Source organism: Phascolarctos cinereus, unplaced genomic scaffold, assembly GCF_003287225.1.
Source record: "Phascolarctos cinereus isolate Bilbo 61053 unplaced genomic scaffold, phaCin_HiC Scaffold_4;HRSCAF=312, whole genome shotgun sequence".
Lineage (NCBI taxonomy): Eukaryota > Metazoa > Chordata > Mammalia > Diprotodontia > Phascolarctidae > Phascolarctos > Phascolarctos cinereus.
This window is the reverse complement of record NW_027555847.1, coordinates 55,957,895-55,979,053: the sequence shown is the minus strand read 5'-3', so window position 1 is coordinate 55,979,053 and position 21,159 is coordinate 55,957,895. Positions and strand designations below refer to the sequence as shown.

General features: G+C 43.0%; 1 protein-coding gene across 1 annotated transcript in view; it reads right to left on the bottom strand.

The window, feature by feature from the left end:
* The window catches only part of CAND2 (cullin associated and neddylation dissociated 2 (putative)), a 53,279-nt gene extending 32,904 nt beyond the window's left edge, over window positions 1–20,375 (bottom strand). The window contains exons 1-2 of the mRNA XM_020981094.2: window positions 19,876–20,375; window positions 5,058–5,201 (exon numbers count right to left, since the gene is read on the bottom strand). Coding sequence (XP_020836753.1) covers window positions 5,058–5,201; window positions 19,876–19,943 — 212 coding nt within the window. The 5' untranslated portion in view covers window positions 19,944–20,375. The remainder of the gene's footprint in view (window positions 1–5,057; window positions 5,202–19,875) is intronic.
* Window positions 20,376–21,159: the final 784 nt, after the last annotated feature.

Sequence of the window (21,159 nt, the reverse complement as noted above, 5' to 3'; positions counted from 1 at the left end):
ATATCTTACTCAAAAAGGGACAGATTGGAGTGTGGTGATGTATTCTTGTCATCAAATGGATGAAAAAGCATTTACTGAGCACTTTTTCTGCCATCGGCCCCGTGGCATGGAAATATGACAGTCCCTGCTCTTGAGGAGCTCACATTATAATGGGGGACACACAACCCAGAAAGGTTTCAGATGGAAAGCTCTCATAGTCCTTAGGGCGCAGCTGCAAAGTGGATGGCTATGCATTCCAGTTAGTATAACGTCAGCTGACATGCAGAAGACAGAAACCTACATAGAGATCTAACACCCAGGAGGAAGAAGCAGCATGATGGAGGGCATCCTGGTGAGGAACCATAAGGGAAAAGCAGAAGTCATATTATTATTGGAGTCTATTAATGAGTGACAGGAAGGGCTGGAAAAGAAAATAGAGAGCTAGTCATAAAGTCAAGAAGATCTGAGTTCAAATCCTGCCTCTATGACTGGAGGCAAAGACAGTTAACCTGTTAGTACTCCAAACAAGTCTTTAGGACTCTAGGCTGCACAGCAGGTATTGATATAGAATGATAATAGAAATACTAGAATCTTCTCATGGGGAGTTCCCTACACCAATGAAATCACAGGCCCCATAAAAAACAATAGCTACTAACGAGCATAGACCAGATGGAAAAAATGAATGAGCGCCCAGAGAAGATCACCAAATGGGCATGGAGGTATGATGAAGACTGCTGGGTGACTTCAGCTATCTGGACAAATGCTACAATCCTCTTTCTGCCGCAAGCCAAAATATAGGATTGATTTGGACGAACTAGATACAAAGACTTTCATGGCACATTATCTGTAGTAACAACAAAACTGAATACAGCTGAAATTATCCAACAATCAAGAGGGGCGGGAGATAAATGGCATTATTACATAAAATATATTATTAATAAATTAATTAAATAAAATACATTAATACATAATTAATTAAATTAAATGCATTATTAACAGAATGGAACACAAAACTGCAATTAAGGCAAATGGGTACGAGAAATACAAGGAAATCTGGGAAGATTTAAAAGAAATAACGCTAGAACCAGGAGAATGGATGTGCCAACTGTTACCACCTGAAACTAAAAGGGAAAGATAGTAAACGGGCAAAGAGTCCTGATGAGGGCTTTGAGGGGAGGATGGGAAAGCGTCAATGCAGAAAGCATCCTTACAGGTCTTCCGCCCTCTGGTCTTTATCAGGATTCTTCATTTGTCATAAGACTTTTGGTCTTATACAGTTACAGAGCTGGAAGGGACCTCAGATGCCTATCCAGTGCAACCCCCTCATTTTTTCAGATGAGGAAGCTGAGGCCCAGACAAGGTAAGTGACTTGTCTAGGATCAGATGGGCAGTAAGAGGCAGGCAGGATTTGAACCTCCAAAGCCAGCTCTCTCTTCACTGAACACTGAGATCCAGACTGGGAGTGAAAGGACCTGAATGGAATCTTCGCTCTGTTCCTTAATACCTGTGTGACCCTGGGGAACTCACTTCAGCTTTTTGGGACTCAGTCTCCTCATCCCTAAATTGGGGGAACTGGTTTACATCAGAAGTGTCAAATTGTGTGATCAGAACCAGATTAAAATGTAATTGGGAAATAGTTAACAAAATAAATAAAAACACAACAGAGCATGGCTAATGTTAATGTGTGATATTCTAAGTCAATATGAGGCTTACAGGGATCCTTAGACAACCCCAGTTCCATTTGAGTTTGACAGCACTGGTCTAGATGATTCTGAAGTTCCCTTCAAACTTGGTGGGGTTTTTTTGGGGGGATGGGCAATTGGGGTAAAGTGACTTGCCCAGGGTCACACAGCCAGTAAGTGTCTGAGGCTGGATTTGAACTCAGGTCCTTCTGACTCTAAGCCTGGTGCTCTATCTACTGTGCCACATAACTGCCCCTTCCTTCAAACTCTTAATCTATTATCCTAGGATCCTAAGAAATTAACTCATTTAAATTTAAATATTTATTTACCAAGCAAATTTATTTGGTTTTATTGATATTAAATTTCCATAAATTATGAAAAATGACAATAAAGAGAAAACAGAACTACTCAACAACTATTCCTCTTGTTTTCTCTAAGGAGAAGGATCTTTAGACTAAAAAGATGAAAAGGAAATTGAAGCCTCAAATCAGTGAAATAGTAAGAAGGCAACTCCCTTCCCTCAATGAGTTAAAGCCTCGACCAGGGATGGGAAGCCAATTAATAAAAGGATTTGTTCTGTGCAGTTTGGATTCTGTCAAAGAGCCGCACTTGAGGACCTAGAGGGCCACATGTGACCTCGAGGCTGCAGGTTCCCCACCCCTGGCCTAGACTAACAAAATCCCAAGTAATGAAGACTGGGAATGTCCAAACTGACCCGCTCTCAGTGAACAATCAAACACCATGAGGAGAAAGTAACTTTTTGTTCACTGAAAAAAATTAATTTTGCTTTAAAGTTAAATAAACAAAAAAGAAAAAAGAAAAGGAAAAATCCATGGAGAACAAGAAAAAATCCATGGAGAACAAGAGAGATCCCATAGACCTGTAGATGCTCAAATGTTATCTCAAAGTGCAGGCTAGTGCATTTTTATCAATTCCATTTGCATTAAACATATCTCACAGGTGCCAAATTGCTTGCATATTGTCTTTCCCATCAGGATGTAAGCTCCTTGAGGGCAGGGACCACGTTTTTGCCTTTGTTCATATCCCCAGTGCTTAGCACAATGCCTGGCACATAGAAACTACTTAATCAATTTTGGTGACTGCAAAATGCTAGAACAGATTATTAAAGGGACATTCTGTGAATACTAGAGAAATGGGAATCACTCTACAAGTCAGCTTGTGTTGGGTAAGAACAAGTCAGACCAGACCAAGATTATTTCCGTTTTTTGATTCAATTTCTAGACTGTAAATGTCCACCTGGATTTCTACATATCTTTTGGCAGTCTTTCATGATATAATGGAAAAGACAGAGAGAAACAACTTGAGTGAAGATGCAGTCAGGTAGATTCAGAAACTGGTTGGAAAAGCAGGCCCAAAACACCAGGAATATCTCAGACCAAATACTTGACACTGACTAGCTGTGTGACCCTGGGCAAGTCACTTAACCCCAACTGCCTAAAAACTGAAGAAAAAAAACCCAAAAAAACCACCATGAATAGCAACTGGTTCAATATCGATTTGGAGGGAGACCTCTGATGAAAGTGTCCCAGGGCTCTGTCCTTGGCCCTATTCTGTTCAATATATTTATTAATGACTGGAATGATGGCATGCTTATCTAAACTGTTGGTGACAAAGTTGTGTGGAATAATAAAAATACTGGATGTCAGAATAAGGATAGAGAAAAGAGATCGAGTTCTTAATTTTTTGTCGACCTGGATGCCTTTGGCAGTCTGGCGAAACCTAGAGACTCCTCAGATGAATATTTTTAAATGCATAAAACAAAATATATAGGATTACAAAAGAAACCAGTTATATCAACATTTAATTAATTAAATCACATGTTAAATTATTTAATAGTTTAATTTAATTTACTATTAATTTATTATATTATATTCATTATAGTATTAATATATTATATATACTATAAACATAATAATATTAATTTAATTAGTAATTAGTTTAATTTGACAAAATAATTTAAATTAATTAAATTTAAGATTTAAATAAATTAAAATATTTACGATCAAGTTATTGGATCCTAGGTTAAACATACCTGGTTTAGAATGAGGTACCAGGTCTATGAAGATTATGTTTGCCTCTATTAAATTTCAAGTTCTAGATTTGAGTTAAAAAATTCGACCTCATAATTACAGGATGACAGAAGATGAGGCTAGACAGCAGGTCAGGTGAAGACGCAGGTGTTTTGATGGTTTTAGCAGGAGTCAATACAAGTCAATATTCTGACAAGCTGATTTTAACAGTGTCAAATATAAGGAGGTGACAGTCCTGTTGTCCTGTGCCCTGGTCAAGATGAGTACGCTCCAAGTATGGTGTTCACTTCTGGGTGAGACATTTTAGGATGATGTCGACATGCTGAAGGGGGTCAACAATCTAGGACTGACCTCCTCCCCCACCCCCAAGCCCTGGCCACAGAGATTCCTACCTCCATTCTACACTGAACTCTTAATCCCACCAACCATTTAGTAAGTTTATGCCATCAGTTACCAGGATGGCTAGGTGAGAAAATGTAGGCCAACCAGTATAAAGCTATTTCTGTGTCACTTGACAAACCCATTCACAGCCCAGACCTAGTGGGACCAGGGGGAGGAGGAGAGGAAGGAAAGCACCATTGATGGATATGAAGGTTAGAAAGTTAGTATTATTAAATGGAGAAACATAGATGAATCCCCACAGAAGGCCAATTGACTAGGAGAAAGGGGCAATCTATCTCAACTCAGAATCTTTCAAGGGGATAAAGTATGGAGAAAGAAATGCCATACGTCAAAGGTGTCAAATTCAAGATCTTCCAAATGAGACTAAAATATAATTGAGAAATGCTTAACAAAATAAATAAAAATACAACATAGATGACATTAATTTATGGTTTTCTAAGTCAACGTGTAGCCCACAGGGATCCATTTCTCTTTGAGTTTGGCATCACTTTTGTACATCACTCCTAGGACCCTGGCCCACCTTGTTTGGGGCCCTCTGCCCCAGCACTGACCCATCTCAGGCTTATTTTCCAAAGGGGTCAAGATAGGATACAAGGCACCATTTGTCCCCAAGTATCCGACATTGGTGAACCATTGGAGAGTTGTTCCTTCTGCCGTCCTGACTTCCTGGTTCTCTGAGAGTCACGCTTCAACCTCAGCCATTCCCAGCTGAGCTTGATGATGGGTTTTCCCTTTCCCAATTGGAAGCATTCTATTTCCCTAAAGAGGAGAGCCCCTCTTCTCTGCTTTCTGGAACTCCCCTGGTTGGGAGTCATCAGTTTCCCTCTAGAAGATGCCTTCCTCACCACTCTGATAACCTTCACTCATGTCCCCATGTGATTAACCCTGCGCATGCTCGGCTCTCTTATGGAACGTATGCAGATTTCTTCAGATCCCCACTCACCATCTGACTGCTAAATTCTGCACCTCTCCATTCTTATCTTCTAGAAGCTTTAGCAGCATCTTCACCACCTTCTTCTCACTATCTTCATCCAGCTTAATGGAATCCTTCTGCAGCTCCAACATCAGGTCATTGGTGGCCATGAATCTGCAAGGAGAAGAAACTTGAATCTGGCCTCTGACATTTATGAGACAGGTGACAATGGACAAGTCCCTTAATTTCTCTGAGCCTCAGTTTCTTTAGCTGTAAAATGGAGATAGCTGCCCTCCCCACTAAGCAAGACTATCTTAGAAGACCAAACAATATTCATTCATTTAACAAGTGCTGAAGCAGCATCTATCTACTATGGTGCCAGGCACTGTGCCAGACCCTAGGCAGTAAAAGACAGAAATGAAACAATCCCTGCCCTCAAGGAGCTTATATTCTACCAGTGGGATGCAGTATATGCACAGATAAATCAGTATAAAATATAAACAAAGTAAATTCAGTGGGAGAGCATAGGAAGAAAACAATGGGGGGATTACAATAGGAGGCACCCCCTGAGCTGAGCCTCGATTCCAAGATTCTGAGAACAGTGCGTTCCAGGCATCAGGAAAAGCCAGTCCCAAGGGCATGGAGACCAGTGATGGAAGATCATGTGGGAGTGATGAAAACAGGCCAGTTTGCCAGTTTGAGAGAACACAGAGGGGAGATATGTGTAATAGGTCATACAATTGTAGAATTTGCTTGCCTTCTCAAGGAAGGAAGAGAGGAGGGGAGAGAATTTGGAACTCAAAATTAAAAAAAAAAAAGGAATGTTAAAAATTTTTGTTTAGATGTAATTGAGAAAATAAAATTTAAAGAAGAAATTTTATTTATTTAAATTTTTAAAAAATTTTAATAAATTATTTTTAGTTTTCAGCAATCACTTCCATAAGCTTTTGAGTTTTAAATTTTCTCCCCCTCTTTCCCTGCTTCTCTCCCCAGCGTGCAATCTGATATAGGATCTACATATGCATTCCTATTAAACATTTTCACATTAGTCATGTTGTAAAGAAGAATCAGAGGGGCAGTTAGGTGGCACAGTGGATAGAACACAGGCCCTGGAGTCAGGAGGACCTGAGTTCAAATTCGGCCTCAGACCAAACACTTGACACTTACTAGCTGTGTGACCCTGTGTGACTTAACCCTGATTGCCTCACAAAAAAAAAAAAAAGAAGAAAAAAGAATTAGAACCAATAGGAGGAACACCAGAAAGAAACAAAACAAAACAGAAGGAAAAAAGAGCAAATAGCATGCTTCCATCTGCATTCAGACTCCATATTTCTTTCTCTGGATGTGGATAGCATTTTCCATCATGAGGCTCCTGGAAATGTCCCAGATCCCTGCATTGCTGAGGGCTAAATCTACCAATATTAGGCATAATGGGGCAGTTACCATATACAACGTTCTCTTGCTTTGGCTCACTTCACTCAGCATCAGTCCATACAAGTCTTTCCAGGTTTTAAAGAAGAAATTTTTTAAAAATCAGAGAATCTGAAAGTTGGAAGGGACCCCGGAGGTCATCAAGTCTGACCCATACCTGAAATGAATCCCTACTTATGAAGAGACCTGCCGATGACTCTACTGGAAGTCTTTCAGCAGGAGAAGGAAGCCACCACTGCTCTAGGCAGCCCATTGTATATCTGGATAGCTCTAATTGTTAGAAAGGTTTGTCTGACATCCAACTTCGCCAGGTTCCACCCACTGTTCCAGGTTCTGGCTTTTTTTTGGGGGGAGGGGGGAGGCAATTGGGGTTAAGTGACTTGCCCAGGGTCACACAGCTAGGGGGTGTTATACGTCTGAGGCCAGATTTGAACTTAGGTCCTCCTGACTCCAAGGCTGGAGCTCTATCCACTGCACAACCTTGCTACCCTTGGTTCTGACTTTCGGAGGCCAAAGTCTAATCCCCTTTCCACAAGACTTCAAATACTTGAAGACAGCTGTCCTCTGTCCCCCTTCAAAGTTCTCTTCTCCAGGCTAAATTTCCCTAGGGCAAGAGCAATTTGGAACTATGCCCAAAGGGCTATAAAACTATGCATAATCCTTTGACCCAGCAATACCACTGCTAGGTTTGTATCCCAAAGAGATTATAACAAAGGGAAAAGGACCCACACGTACAAAAATATTCATAGCAGCTCTTTTTGTGGTGGCAAAGAATTGGAGATTAAGGGGATACCAATCAATTGGGGAATGGCTGAGCAAGCTGTGGTATATGAATGTATATTCTGTTGTACTATAAGAAATGATGAACAGGCAGACTTCAGAAAAACCTGGAAAGACTTACATGAACTGATGCAAAACGAAACAAGCAGAACCAGGAGAACACTGTACACAGTAACAGCCATGTTGTGTGATGACTAATATTGATAGACTTAATCCTTCTCAGCAATACAAGGATCTAAGACATCTCCAAAAGACTCATGATGGAAAATGCTATCCACATCCAGAGAAAGAACTATGGAGTCTGAATGCAGATGGAAGCAGACTATTTGCTCTTTTTTTTTCCTTTCTCGTGGTTTTTCCCTTCTGTTCTGATTCTTCTTTCACAACATGACTAAGGTGGAAACATGTTTAATATGATTGTACATGTATAGCCTATATCAGATCGCATGCTGTCTTAGGGAGGGGGAAGGGGAGGGAGGGAGGAAAAAATATTTGGAACTCAAAATCTTATAAAAGTAAATGCTGAGAACTAAAAAAATTAAAAATTACAATAAAAAAATTAATTGCCCCATGGGCCGTATACTGTAATGACATCATTGTTATTGTTGAATCATGTCTCACTCTTCATAACCCTATTTAAGATTTTCTTGGCAAAGACAGGTGATTTGCCATTTCCTTCTCCAGCTCATTTTACATATGAGGAAACTGAGGCAAACAGGGTTATGTGACTGGCCTGGGGTCACACAGCTAGCTAATAAATATATGAGGCCAGATTTGAACTCAGGAGAATGAGTTTTCCTAACTCCAGGTCTGTTGCTGAACCCACTGTCGCACCTAGCTGCTGACTAAGGAGTCATCAGATAAGAAGAACAGAGAGGTGCCATAAAAGTCCAGAGCAGCAGTGGGGAACATGGGAAAAAAAGAGAGCAGCATCACAAAAACCTAGAGATGGGGAATGGGGGTCAACAGTGTCCAAAGCAGCAGAAAGGTCGAGAAGGGTGAGGATTGAGAAAAGCCCACATAGTAAATCAGGTTTCCCAACTCCCACTCAAGTTTACCACATCAGACCCCCATGCTTTCCTACTTTGCTCTGGTCTTCTAGAACAAGGTAATCTTTCTCCTTCCTTGTCCCTCTACCTGAACTCTTGATTCCATGCCCTTATCTCCTCTGGGAGCAGTTCTCCCCTCTCTCCCTACCCACCAGCACCATGCCTACCATTCATAAACAAGCCCAGATCTTCCCACCCTTAAGAAAGCCTGTGCTTCATCTTCATCTTGCTATCGTCCTATATCTCCCTTCTCACAACCAAACTCCTGAAAAGAAAAAGAAAAAAAAATGTTGTCTCCACTCCACTGTCTCATCTCATGCCTACTCTCCAACTTCCCATAATCTGGCTTGTGGACTCATTACTCAACTGAAACTACCCTTTCCAAGGTTACCAATGATCTATTAAATGCCCGATCCAATGGTCTTTTCTCAGTATCTTCTTGATTTTCCGGCAGCAGGACATTGCCTCCTCCTAAATTCCTCTTTTCTCCCTCTTAAATAGAGCGTATGTTCGTTGGGGCCTGGGATTGCCTTGTTTTTGTCTTTGTATCACCAATACCTGGCATAGTACCTGGAACTCAGACACTTAATAGATGTTCCTTTTTCCTATTTGTAAAAACCACTGTATTTCGGATTTGGGAGCAATCTTAGACATTATATAGCGCAACCTCCCCATTTTAGAGAGTAGGAAAATGAGGTTCAGAGGTTCATGATTTGTCCATGGTAGTCCAGGCAATAAAAGCAGGAGAGCTTGGAGGTAAGTAAAGGCAGCTCTTCCAACTTGAAATCCGTAGCTCCTTTCTCTGGACCACCAAGAGCTATCTCTTAAAGAAACATGTGGGGGAGCAGTATGGCGCAGTGGAAAGAGCTCTGGATTTCTGAGTCAGAGAACCTGGTTTGAATCTCAATTGTGCTCCTTGCTGACCCTGGACAAGTCATTTTATCTTTGGACTAGGTACAGAAAGCCTTCCTCTCCATGTTATTCTTGGCATAGATAGGCTCAGCTTATGGGCAGAAATGCCTTTCTAGGAGCTACCAGCCGTCTCTGAGTCCACTGTGGTCTGGGTTATAGGGGAAAGGAAAGGATGGACACATTGGTAAAGGGAAATTCCATTCCAGTGTAACCTCAGATCAATCAATCAATCAACTGACATTTATTAAGCACCTACTATGTGCCAGGCACTGTGCTAAATGCTGAGGATACCAAAAAAAGGCAAAAGAGAGTCCCTACCCACAAGGAGTTTATAATGTAATGACTGATTGATAATTTCATTTGATAATCTCAAAACAACTCAGAGAGGTTAACTGTTGTTATTATCCCCATTTTATAGTTGAGGAAATTGAGGCAAACAGTGTAGGTTACTTGCCTAAGATCACACAGCTAGTAAATGTGGCTGAATTTGAATTCAGGTCTTTGTGACTCTAAGTTGAGCACTTTATCTCCTGTACGAGTTAGTTGTTTTCTACAGAATCACAGATGACAGACTTAGAGCTGAAGGGGCAATGGTCCACTTCCCTGATTTTATTGATAAGGAACTTAGACACAGACAAGTTAAGTAACCAGACCCAGAATCACACAGCTACTAATTGCCTGGGGTAGGATTTGAACTCAGTCCCAGGACCCTATCCTCTGTGACATACTGAGTTATGTCCCAAATGCTTTTAGCACAGATTTAGAGCTAGATGGGACTTAAAAGCTAATCTATTCCAACCTATACATTCCAACATATACATATATACATACACACACATATTTGTTTCTAATGGTAGCCTTCTCTAGGGCAGGCTGGGAAGAGAGGAAGAAAAAAATGTACAGCAGAGGACAAAAGAAAACCTAGAAGGAAACACTGAAAAGCAGGGTAGCTTTGAAAATGATATATAGTATTTATTACATAGTTTTTCCACAAAAGTAAACAGTGTAAAATGGAAATTCGTGGTTTTATATTGAATCCTCTTTTTATACATGGAAACTTTTTTTGTCTTCTTGTATTTAAGTTCAAAATGAATAAAAATTTTTAAAAACCCAAATGAAGTAGTATTTGCAGAAGTGTTTTACAAACCTTAAATATGTACTACATACACATTTATTATTTGGATATATATAAATATATACAAAGTATATGCAAAGTTATTTCTAGAGGGGAGGGGGTGGGGAGCAGAAGGGGGCATCAGAAGAAGCTTCCTTTATGAGCTGATCTTGGGAGGAAGCTAAGGATTCCAAGACTCAGTGGTGAAAAGAGGACATTTCAGGCTTCATGAGCAAAGGCACAGAATACCCTCTACAGAGAATAGCAAATATATCATTTGGGTTGCAAATGGAGCTGGTGAAGGAGAGGAATAGCAAAAATCCTGCTGTGAAGGACTTTTAACATATAACAAGCAGAGGAGTCTGTATCTTATTCTAGAGGCAAGATGGAGCCACTGAAAGTTCTTGAGCTGAAACCTGACAGGAACCAGTGTGGTCAGTGAGGAGCCCTGACCAAAATATTATACATGTCGGTAGAATGGACATACACGTATATGCCATGCATAAGTGTCAACTTAAAAAAAAATACATGATAATGGGGAGTGTGATAGTGATGAGGTCATTGGGAGTAGGAAATCTAGACCTGAATTGAAATCTGGGGCTCTGTTAATTACTTTGTGACCTTGATCTTAATGTCTGTGGGCCTTGGGCTCCTCACTTGTAAAATGAAGAGGTTGAACAGTCTCTCTCTTCCAGGTCTAGACCTATGATCCTACAATCCTTTGGGTTTTTTAGGCAACTGGGGTTAAGTGACTTGCCCAGGGTCACACAGCTAGTAAGTGTCAAGTATTTGGTCTAAGGCCAGAATTGAACTCAGGTCCTCCTGATTTCAGGGCCGGTGCTCTATCCACTGCACCACCTAGCTTCACCCCACCCTACAATCCTCTGAACCTAGGCCTTAGAAATATCAGTTTGGTAGCTGCGGGGGAGACAGACTGGAGAGGAACAATACTGAATGCAGGAAGGTTGACGTCTATTCCACTGGTCTGGCTAAGAGGTGATGAGAACCTGAACCAGGCTGGTGTCTGTATGGGTGGAAGAGAGGAGAGAGGTGAGAGATATACTGGGGCAGTAGAACAGACGAGACTTGGTGACTGATCAGACATGAAGGAGAAGGAGAATGAAGAAGAGTCAATGATGACTTGGAGGTTGTCAACTGGGTGACTGGGAGGATGGTGGTGTGCTCGAAAGAAATAGAGAAATTAAGACAGGAGGATGTGTATGTTCCCATGTGGATGTGTTGAGGGGGAGGGGAGGAGATAATGAGTACAGCTTTGGAAATGTTGAGTCTGAGACGCCGACGCCTCCAAAATCCAGTTGGAGATGTCCACTATGCAACTGGCAATGGGGGACTGGTGCTCTGGAAAGATGCAGATCTGGGAGTCATCTGCTTAAAGATGATGGTAAAACCCATGGGAACTGATGATGTTTCTAAGAGAGAGAGTCTAGAGGCCAAAGAGGCTGACTCAGAACAGGGGGTTCTATGAGAAACAGATTATGATCCATTGAAGAAAAGAGAGAAGGAACATCTGGATAGTGAGGAGGGAAACCATGACGGAGCGGTTATGAAAACCAGGGAAGAGAAAGGGTCTAGGAGGAAAGAGAAAGTGCAGTCAATGGTCAACATCAAAGGCTACAAAGGGATCAGGAAGTAGGAAGGCCAAAAAAAGGTCTTCAGCTTTAGCAGTTAAGATGGATTTGGCAACCTTGGAGGTGTAAGCAGAGTGCTTTGCACACGGGACATGCTTAATAAATAGTTGTTGCTGGGCTGTTGTAAAGGCTGATGGTCTTTTGCTCTCCTTAGAAGAATGAGTATCTCTCTCCCTGACGCTTGCACTATCACCTAGACATCATACTACCTTAATGAGGGCACTGCTGGCAATGCAGGGCTCAGGGGTGGGAGGTCAACTCCTGGCATGAGGGTTCTTCTGGCCCCAAACCTTTCTTGGTCTATCACAATGCCTGAAGTTCCACCATTAAAAATTATTCTTGTACTGGTTAAAGAATAAAGCAAAGGTCCCATATGCACCAACATATTTGTAACATAATTTTTTGTGGTAGCAAAGGATTGAAAACAAAGTAGATGCCCATATACTTGGGACCTGCTAAAGAAGATGCAGGACATGGATGTAATGGAATCTCACTGCAGGGTTAAGAAATGATGACTATAAACATTACGGGAAGACTTAGATGAATTGATACAATGAGGTGGGCAGGACCAGGAAAATAACACCCACAATGACTACAACAGTGTTAACACGAAGCATGAAACAAAACTGAATACTGTGAGGGGCAGCTAAGTGGCACCACGGATAGAGCACCGGCCCTGGAGTCAAGAGGACCTGAGTTCAAATCCAGCCTCAGACACTTGCCACTTACTAGCTGTGTGACCCTGGGCAAGTCACTTAATGCCATTGCCTAGCCAAAAAACAACCCAAACAAAAAGCAAACTGAATACTGTGTGATGATAATGGCCAAGCATGAATTAGAGAAACATTGAGAAAATGTTTTACCCTCCCTTAGGATTGAGTGCTGGGCCTGGAATCAGGAAGTCTTGAGTTCAAATTCAGCCTCAGACACTTAATAGTTGTGTGCCCTGGACAAGTCATTTAACCTCTGTTTGCTTCAGTTTTCTCATCTAGAAAATGGGAATAATAGTAGTACCTACCTCCCAAGGTCTTCATGAGTATCAAATGAGATAATAATTGTAAAGCACTTGGTACTGCACCTAGCACAGAGGAGTAAGTGCTATAAAAATATTAGTTATTATGATGATTATTCTTCATTGCAGAGGTGAGTGATTGTGGATGTAGGAAATTGTATTTGCTGTCAGATATGGTTAAGATGTTCTTTGGTTTTCTCCAACAGCCTCCCTTAATTCTTTTAAAACAACTGCTACAAGAGACGGCTCACCGGATAGAAGAGGGCTAGGAATATATCTGGAAATTAACGTGATATAAAAAACAAAAGGTATCAATAAAAACAAAACTTTTAAAAATTATTCCATTGGCTCTTCAAGTCTTTTAAGTCTTCTGGAGTACGCCATGGACAAGCAGGTGATGCTGGGGAAAATGATGCCTTAAGATTTATCTGCTACCATTGGGGGTTAGGGAAGAAGGGCAGACTGGGGATGAGACGAATTGGAAGCTTCGTGAGAACGAGAATGGTGGTAATGGGGGAGATTAGATGCAGGAAAGAAGGGACCTGGGAGGACAGGGGCAAACTTTGCAACCTCTGTACACTGGGCCTGGTCCATGGGGCAGCATCAACAGAGAAGAAGACCTAGATTTGATTTTTAATTCTGCCTCTAACTTGTTATGGAAACTTGGCAAGTTTCGATAAAGAAACTGAGGCTCAGAGACGTTATTTGTAAAATTAGAGGGTTAAACCATATGACATTTAGCATCTTTCTTTCCTAGATGGTACAGCAGATAGAGCATGAGACCTGAAATCAGGAAGACCCAAGTTCACCTCAAACAATAAGCTACGTGACTATGGGAAAGTCACTTAAACCCTCAGTTTCCTCACCTATCAAATGGGGATAATAATAACACCTACTTCACAATGTTGTTACAAGAACCAAATGAGATAACAAGTGTAAAATTCTTTGAAAATCTTAAATGCTATATAAAATGCTTGCTAATATTATAAAGAAATGATGGTACGTGAATGTAACGGAATACTATCATCTCATAAGAAATAATGAAAAGAGACAGTTTCAGAGAAATCTGAGAAGACCATTAGATTGGAGGTCATTGAGGGCAGAGACGCCTCGTTTTGTATCTCTAGTACTTAGCTCAATACCAGCACGTAGTAGGTATTTAATAAATGTTTATTGATTGACTGTATGAACTGATGCAGAGTGAAGTAAGCAGAACTAAGAGAGTAATTTATAAAATAATTGTAACAACCAACAACTTTGAAAGACTTAAGAACTCCAATCAATTAACTAACCGACCATGATTTCAGAGGACTAATGAGGAAGCAAGCTATCCACCTCCTAATGGAGAAGTGATGGACTTAAAATGCAGAATGAGATACATGTATTTGGACGTGGCCAATAGGTGAATTTGTTTTGCCTGACTATGCAATGTTTGTTTCAAGAGTTTTTTCTTTTTCTTTTTTCTTTTCTTTTTTTTTCTTTTGATGGGTTAGTTTACATTTACTGTTTTTTTCTTTTTCTCAATGAGGGTGGGAGGAGATGAGAAAGAGAGAAAGTAAATGCTTATAAATTGAAAATAAAACAAAAGTTTAAAAAATTAAAAATTAAGAATCTGGATTTGAACTGAAGTCACCTAACTCCAAGTTCAGAGTGTTCTTTTCCACTTTACGGGGGGAACACTGAGTGCAAATACATCTAGAAAACCCATTAAGAGAAAAGCACCCCCCTCCGGGGCCATCAGCAGCAACTACTCAGATTGACACCAACAGGCCTTCCATCCAGATGCCATCTTTAAGTTATTTATAGAGTATGGCTGCTGGGCTCTGCCTGAAAGACAGGGAGAAAGCTCCCTGTTATTTCTTGCCTTCGAGTGCCAGGAATGGCCTGACTCAGGACTGCATGAGGGATTTCAGGTGTCAGGGTGAGCAAAGAGGACAGTGGCTTCTGTGCCTCTCTCCACTCCTAGCTTGGTGCACAAAGCAGTTAGCTAGCCTGGTCCAGAGAAAAGAATCTTGAACTAAGAGGCAGGAATCCCAGGTTATAGTCCCAGCTCTGCCGGGCCCTGGCTACATGACTTTGGGCTAGTCAATCTCACTTTCCTGGACCTCAGTTTCATCATCTGTAAAATGATGTTTTCTAAGGACCCTACTCTCTTGAACATGCCATGTTCTAACACATGCCAAGGTTCTTTCCAATTGTAACAGTCTGTATTCAAACAACAAGTATTTACTAAATATTTATTGAAGTAGTATTTATTATTTACAAGTATTAAACTTTCCAGTTGCAATGTTCTGTGTTTAATCAATCAAGTATTTGCTGACCACCTACTGTGTGCCAAGCACAGTGGTCGGAGCTAGGGTTACAAAAAATGAAACTGTTCCTACTCACAGGAAGCATACGTTCTGATGCAGGAGACAACGATATACATAAATGTATACAGCATAAACATAAATAAATAAAAAATGTGCAAAGTAGTTCAATCTAAGGTAGTTTGGTAAGATGGGCTTTGGTAGCTGGGGATACCAGAAAAGACTTCATAAAATCTGGTGCCTGCCCTCAAAAGGAAGAGAGGTGGACTGCATTTTAGGCATGGGGGGGGGCTCTGGGGCCCCACAGAGATGGTAGCTAGAGCAAAGCTGCACGACTAACAGAGAAAAGGCTGAATCACAGAGTGTGGAATGGCAGAGTAATAATGTCAGAAAAGATGGGCTGGGGGCAGATTGTGAGAGTTCATATTTTATCCTAGAGGCAACAGGAAGGCCCGGGAGTTGACTGATTTGGGCGGGGGGGGGGAGAAGGGGGGAGGTTAACAGCTCTAATGCTATCTTCTCACATCAATGTTATAAGGCCCAGGGCTAATTCTCTATGTGCTGAGGATTCCCAGCTCTCAATTCTATGAGTTTATACAGTATGAGTTAAATAAATATCCGTTGACTGATGGATTGAACTTGGGTACAACTATGGTACCCATTTGGCTTTTGGATTTTGTGAACGAGGGCAGACCCAGGATACCCTAAGTCACTTCCAAGAGACATAGTATCTCCTCAGCGGTCTACCCAACAATCTACTCAAATGTTTCTTGACAGGCTGCTTGCTCCAGATCTACATTCCAGAGCTCGAATTTCTAATGGAAGAGAAGTCTGAAGACTGAGTTTTAGTCCTAGTCTGTTACTTAGTAGATATGTGACCTTGGACAAGTCATTTCTCTTCTCAAAGTCTTGGTTCCCTTATCTATAAAATGGGAGGGCTGGACCGGCTAAATCCTAAGGTATCTCTCAGCTCTATTATTCTAGGATTCCAAGTCAAAAGCTGGCTTGTTGTGATGGGAAGAACCCTGAGTTGGAAGTCAGGAGATGTGGGTTTAAGCTCCAACTTTGCCACTAATTTACTCTGTAACCTTGGGCAAGGGACTCAAGTTTTATAATCTGTAAAATGACAGGGTAAGAGTCTAGACATTCTGTAAAATGAGTCGGTGGAAGCATCTAGAAGGGCCCTTCTAGCACGAACATTCTAAGGTTCTAGAACACCACAGTCAGGATAGTCAGGGGCCTGTAGGAGCTAAGTATACAAGACTATGACATAGCCTTGGGCTGAGCAGTTCATCTCTACATCACAGCCAATGACACCAGAAAAGTATCTATTTAGCCTGATAGCAAGTGAGTGATAGGTTCACAAGAAGAAAGTCTTCTAGGGAGTTCAAGGATCCCAGAGGGAACAATGTAATAACTAAGAACCAGGGGATTCTGGGTAAACTGAGATAACTAATTTCCTCTTGGGCCTCAGTTTCTCCATTTGTAATTCCTGTTACTTTCTCTCCTGCTCATTTCCTAGGCTTCTGTAACACTAGGTTACAGTGTTATCCATCCCAGAGAATAACAAAACAGGAGGAAGACCTCTGGGCCAGGTGTCAGGAGGCCCAGTTCTGCCATGAACCCCTCATAGAAAAAAAAATATCAGAGCTAGAAGGACTTTTAGAGACTGTCTAGTCTAATGCTTTCATTTTACAGATGAGGAAAGCGGGGCTCAGAAAGTAGAAGTTATTGCCCTAGGTCATACAGTTAGCAGAATTCAAACTAGAACCTGAGTCTTTTCATTCCTGGTCCCGTGTGCTGCTCCCCACTCCCAACATAATACAGCAGGGATTCCTTCTGTTTACAGGTTGGACTCAGCAGCCACTGAGGTTCTTTCCAATTCTCAAATTCTGAGATTCTGCACCATGATGCCAACCTGTCTCAGTTTCTTCATCTGTGCAGTTGTGCACTACCCTGTCTCCCTCACAGAGATGTCGAGAGATTTTTATAAATAATGCATGAGAATATTTGTGGTGTAGAGGAAAGAAAGTAAACTGGTCCTAAATCCTAAAACCTGGACTTGAGTCCTAGCTCTGAACAGTATTAATTGCATGACTATATATACAAGTCACTTAACCTTTCAAAGTCTCAGTTTCCTCATCTGTAAAATGGTGATAAAAAGATCTACATTCCATACTTTAACGCTGGATCTGGAGTTGGAAGGTACCTTGGAGATCAGCTAGCAGACTCCCCCCTGTTTTAAAGATAAGAAAATCGAGTGGTCTTGGGCAAGGGGTGACTTACTCAAAGTCACACAGGCAGAGTATAAGCTTGCACAGCCAAGTTTCCATCCTAGAGGAAAGTATTTTGTCCACAGTGAAATACTCTTTATTGAAAAGTATAATAGTCTCTACAAGTGTAAGGGATTATTATAATAAAAGGCACATTATTAGGCCTCACTGGAAGCCAGGCAGCAAGGCCCACCCCTGCCCTGGGCAGAGAGACACAAGGCTGACTCTGCATTTCCATAAACAGTGGTATGTACGGAGGAGCAGGCAGTCCAGCTTGGCAACTTGGTCCATGTAGGGCAGGTTTCTGGCAAGGACAGGCAGCTTTTCACACCCCTGGCCAACAGCAGGGAGACCCACAAGAAGGACCCCAGGGACCCAGCACTTCATTCCCAGGATCTAACCAAGATCAAGGTGGGCTGGGAAGAAGGTCCATTCATTTCTTGCCCTCTGGGCAGGACAATTTCACAGAGATCTCTCCTGCTGTCCTAAATTAGCTTACTCTATATCCACTTCTACTATCTGCCCCCTCCAACTCTTTTTTGGGTGTAAAACCCACCATTTCTTCTCTGTAGGGAACGTGCAGTGTAGAACTCCTTCCATTTGAACTCGGCCAGTCTTACAAAGCTGCCAGGGGTACTGGGTGCTGGCAGCTTCAGAGGCTCGCCCATGGTCACACGGCCCAGTCTGGGTCAGCAGCAGGACTTAAACTCAGGTTTTCCTGACTTCAAGGCTAGACTTGTGTCCACAAACCCCTTTTCCACTCTTCCTCTCACCCCCTGCCAGCCCATAATCAACATTATGCGAGCACTACCCTTGGAAGTGGGAGGATCTGAATTCTAGCTGTGTTTCTGCTCCTAATCGGCTGAGTGACCTTTAGCAACTTACAACTTCATTCTCTGAGCCTCAGTTTCCACTTATTTACAATACCAGGGGTGCTGGACTAGCTGATATTGGGTCTTAGGTTCAAATCCTACTTCTGAGAAATATCATTTGTGTGACCTTGGACAAGTCACCTAATCTACTTGGGGTATCAGTTTCCCCATTTATAAAATGAGGGGATTGGTCTTAGATAGACCCTTCCAGCTCAAGAGTTCTGATTCTCTGAGCAGTCCCTTCCAGTGCTCACATTTGAGATTCTGTTTGCGTTCCTGCCTAAGGTGAGTCTTCATCATCCCCTAGTCTCACTTCCTTCCAGCTCCAAGGAGCCAGGACTGAACATCACTCTATATCACAATTTACCCAGGAAGTTTAGCACTACCTGCTTCTCCATACCATGCCTCCCTTTGAAGGAAAGTGCATCTTCAAAGCCTCTCTGAGGTTGTCACAGGGTCAAATAGCTGCAAATGGAAAGGACTGTGGAGATAAAGTCCAGGTCCCTTATTTTACAAAGGAGGAAACAACTCTCCCCTCACAATAGCACAGAGCACAGTATTAGACTAAATGGCTAAGTCAGCCTGAGCAAGTCATTTCTAGTTTCCTCATGTATCAAATTAAAGTGGTTAGGTTCAATCATCTCTAAGGTTCCTTCCACCTCTTAAAAAAAAATCTATGGATCTACAGGAAAATCTCTGGAAGGCCAAACTTCTTACAGGGAAAGAAGACAGAAGGAAGGGAAGGGGACTCAGTGGAAGGGTCAGCACCAACTTAACACACTGTCTTAAAACATCATCGTGAGGTATCAAGTAGGCACTGGCATTGTGGAGAGGATGGGGGAGGAAGAGAAAGAGGCAGGAGATGATAGGGTCATACTTTGGAGCTGGAAGAAACCTTTGAGATATTAGAGATTGATCACTGAAATAATTTAACAGGAGAAGGAAATAGGCCCAGGGAAGTTGAGTGAGGTGCCCATGGCCACTCGAGTCATAATGATCAAAACCAGCATTTGAACTCAGGTCCTCCAGACTCCAAAACCAGCATCTTCCTATCACACCGCAATGGCTCTGATGAGGGGTTAGGGGCAGGTAGGGAAGGAAGTATGGGCTGGCATAGCGTGGGAGAAAATGGAGATGGGGGTAAAGAAGACAGATAGGAATTGCGGGGAATAGGGGAGATGTAGCTAGCAGGTGGGGAAGGAATTGGCCTACACCGATAGAGCAGGTAGAGGGAAGGAAGGAGGTGGGAGTGCTGGGCCAGAGAAACTGAGGACCAGGAGGGCTGGGCCAGTGACGGGGTCATTCAGTAAGTATTTATCAAGCACCTGCTACGTGCCAAGCACCATGCTGGGTACTTGGGACAAAATGAGAACACCTCAACAGTCCCAACCCTCAAGGACCTGACGTTCTCCTAGTAGGGGGAGGGGATACTTGGGGGGAATCCTACCTAAAATCCTTGTCCGTGGACGTCATCTTCTCCAGGAGATTGGAGATGTGGAAGGACACGTTGCTCATCTTGCCAGGCGGCGGTGGCCCCGCGGCAGCCGGAGGGGAGGGGACTGGGCTGGAGCGGGTGGCTCAGTGAACGCAGAGGCCGCGGCGCAGGGACGGCGCTGGACTGAGCCGAAGCGTGGGGGCCGGAGCGCAGGAGCAGGAGCGCAGGGGCAGGAGCGCAAGGGCTGCGCTGAGCAAGGGGCAGGAGCGCAGAGGCTGCAGCGCACCGCCTCCCCGGGCCCGGAGCCGGCTATGCAGAATATGGCTTCCTGGGGGCCGGACCGGCGCCGTCCTCTGCCCGCTGCCCGCTCTCCGCCCGGGCAGAAGTCGCTGGAAAAGCCCCGAGCCCGGGCACTGTGATCATGAGATAGAAATAGCCGCGCCGGCTCCAAGCTCCAGACTCAGGGTTCTGCGCTGGAGGTTCGGGCCGCCCCCTGCCGGCAAGTAACCTGCGCCAGCTCCGCCCCAGCACGGGAGGAGGAGGGGCTTCTGGGGGCTAGGGAGGAACGGATTTGGGGTGTAGGGACCTGAGAAGGAAGCTATGTGGGGCGGGGGACTGTCCATTTCTTAATGGAAGGAGAATGTGAGGGGGTTTGTTGATGAAGAGGGGAGGAATTTGGGTGTTGGAGATAAAGGGGAGAGGGACTGGGGGGGATTTCCCCTCCCATCTTTAATGGAAGAGGGGAGGTATTTTAGAGTAAGGAATAGAGAGAGGAGGGTTTGGGGGTGGTCTGTTGATAGAAGAGGGAGGGATTTGGAGATAGGAGACTAGAGAGGGGAGGGCTGCACTCCTGTTGCTGGGAGGAGAAAAGGATTGGAAGTCAGAGAGAAAACTGGAGAGGAGAGTGTCCTGAACGAGAGGAGTGAGATTTAGGGGGTCTGAGGGCGGGAGACGAAAGACAAAGAGGGATTTGGGGATAAGGGACCAGAAAAGGGAGGGGCTTGGAAATAGAAGACTGGAGGGGGAAGGGATTTATAGTCTGGAGCCTGGAGCTAGCCCAGGGTGGGATTTAGGGAGTTAGGGATGGGAGAGGGGAGAGATTTGTGGTTAAAGACTGGGGAAAAAAAGGGGACTTGTAAACAGAGGAGGAGGATTTTAGGGGCATGGCACAGAAGAGTCAGAATTTGGGGTAAACTACAAGAAAGGAGATTTAGAACTGGAAAGGATCTTACAAAAACCGTTCTCATTTCTATAGGCTTTCAAGTGAATAGGTTGCTTTCCTCATAATAAATCAGT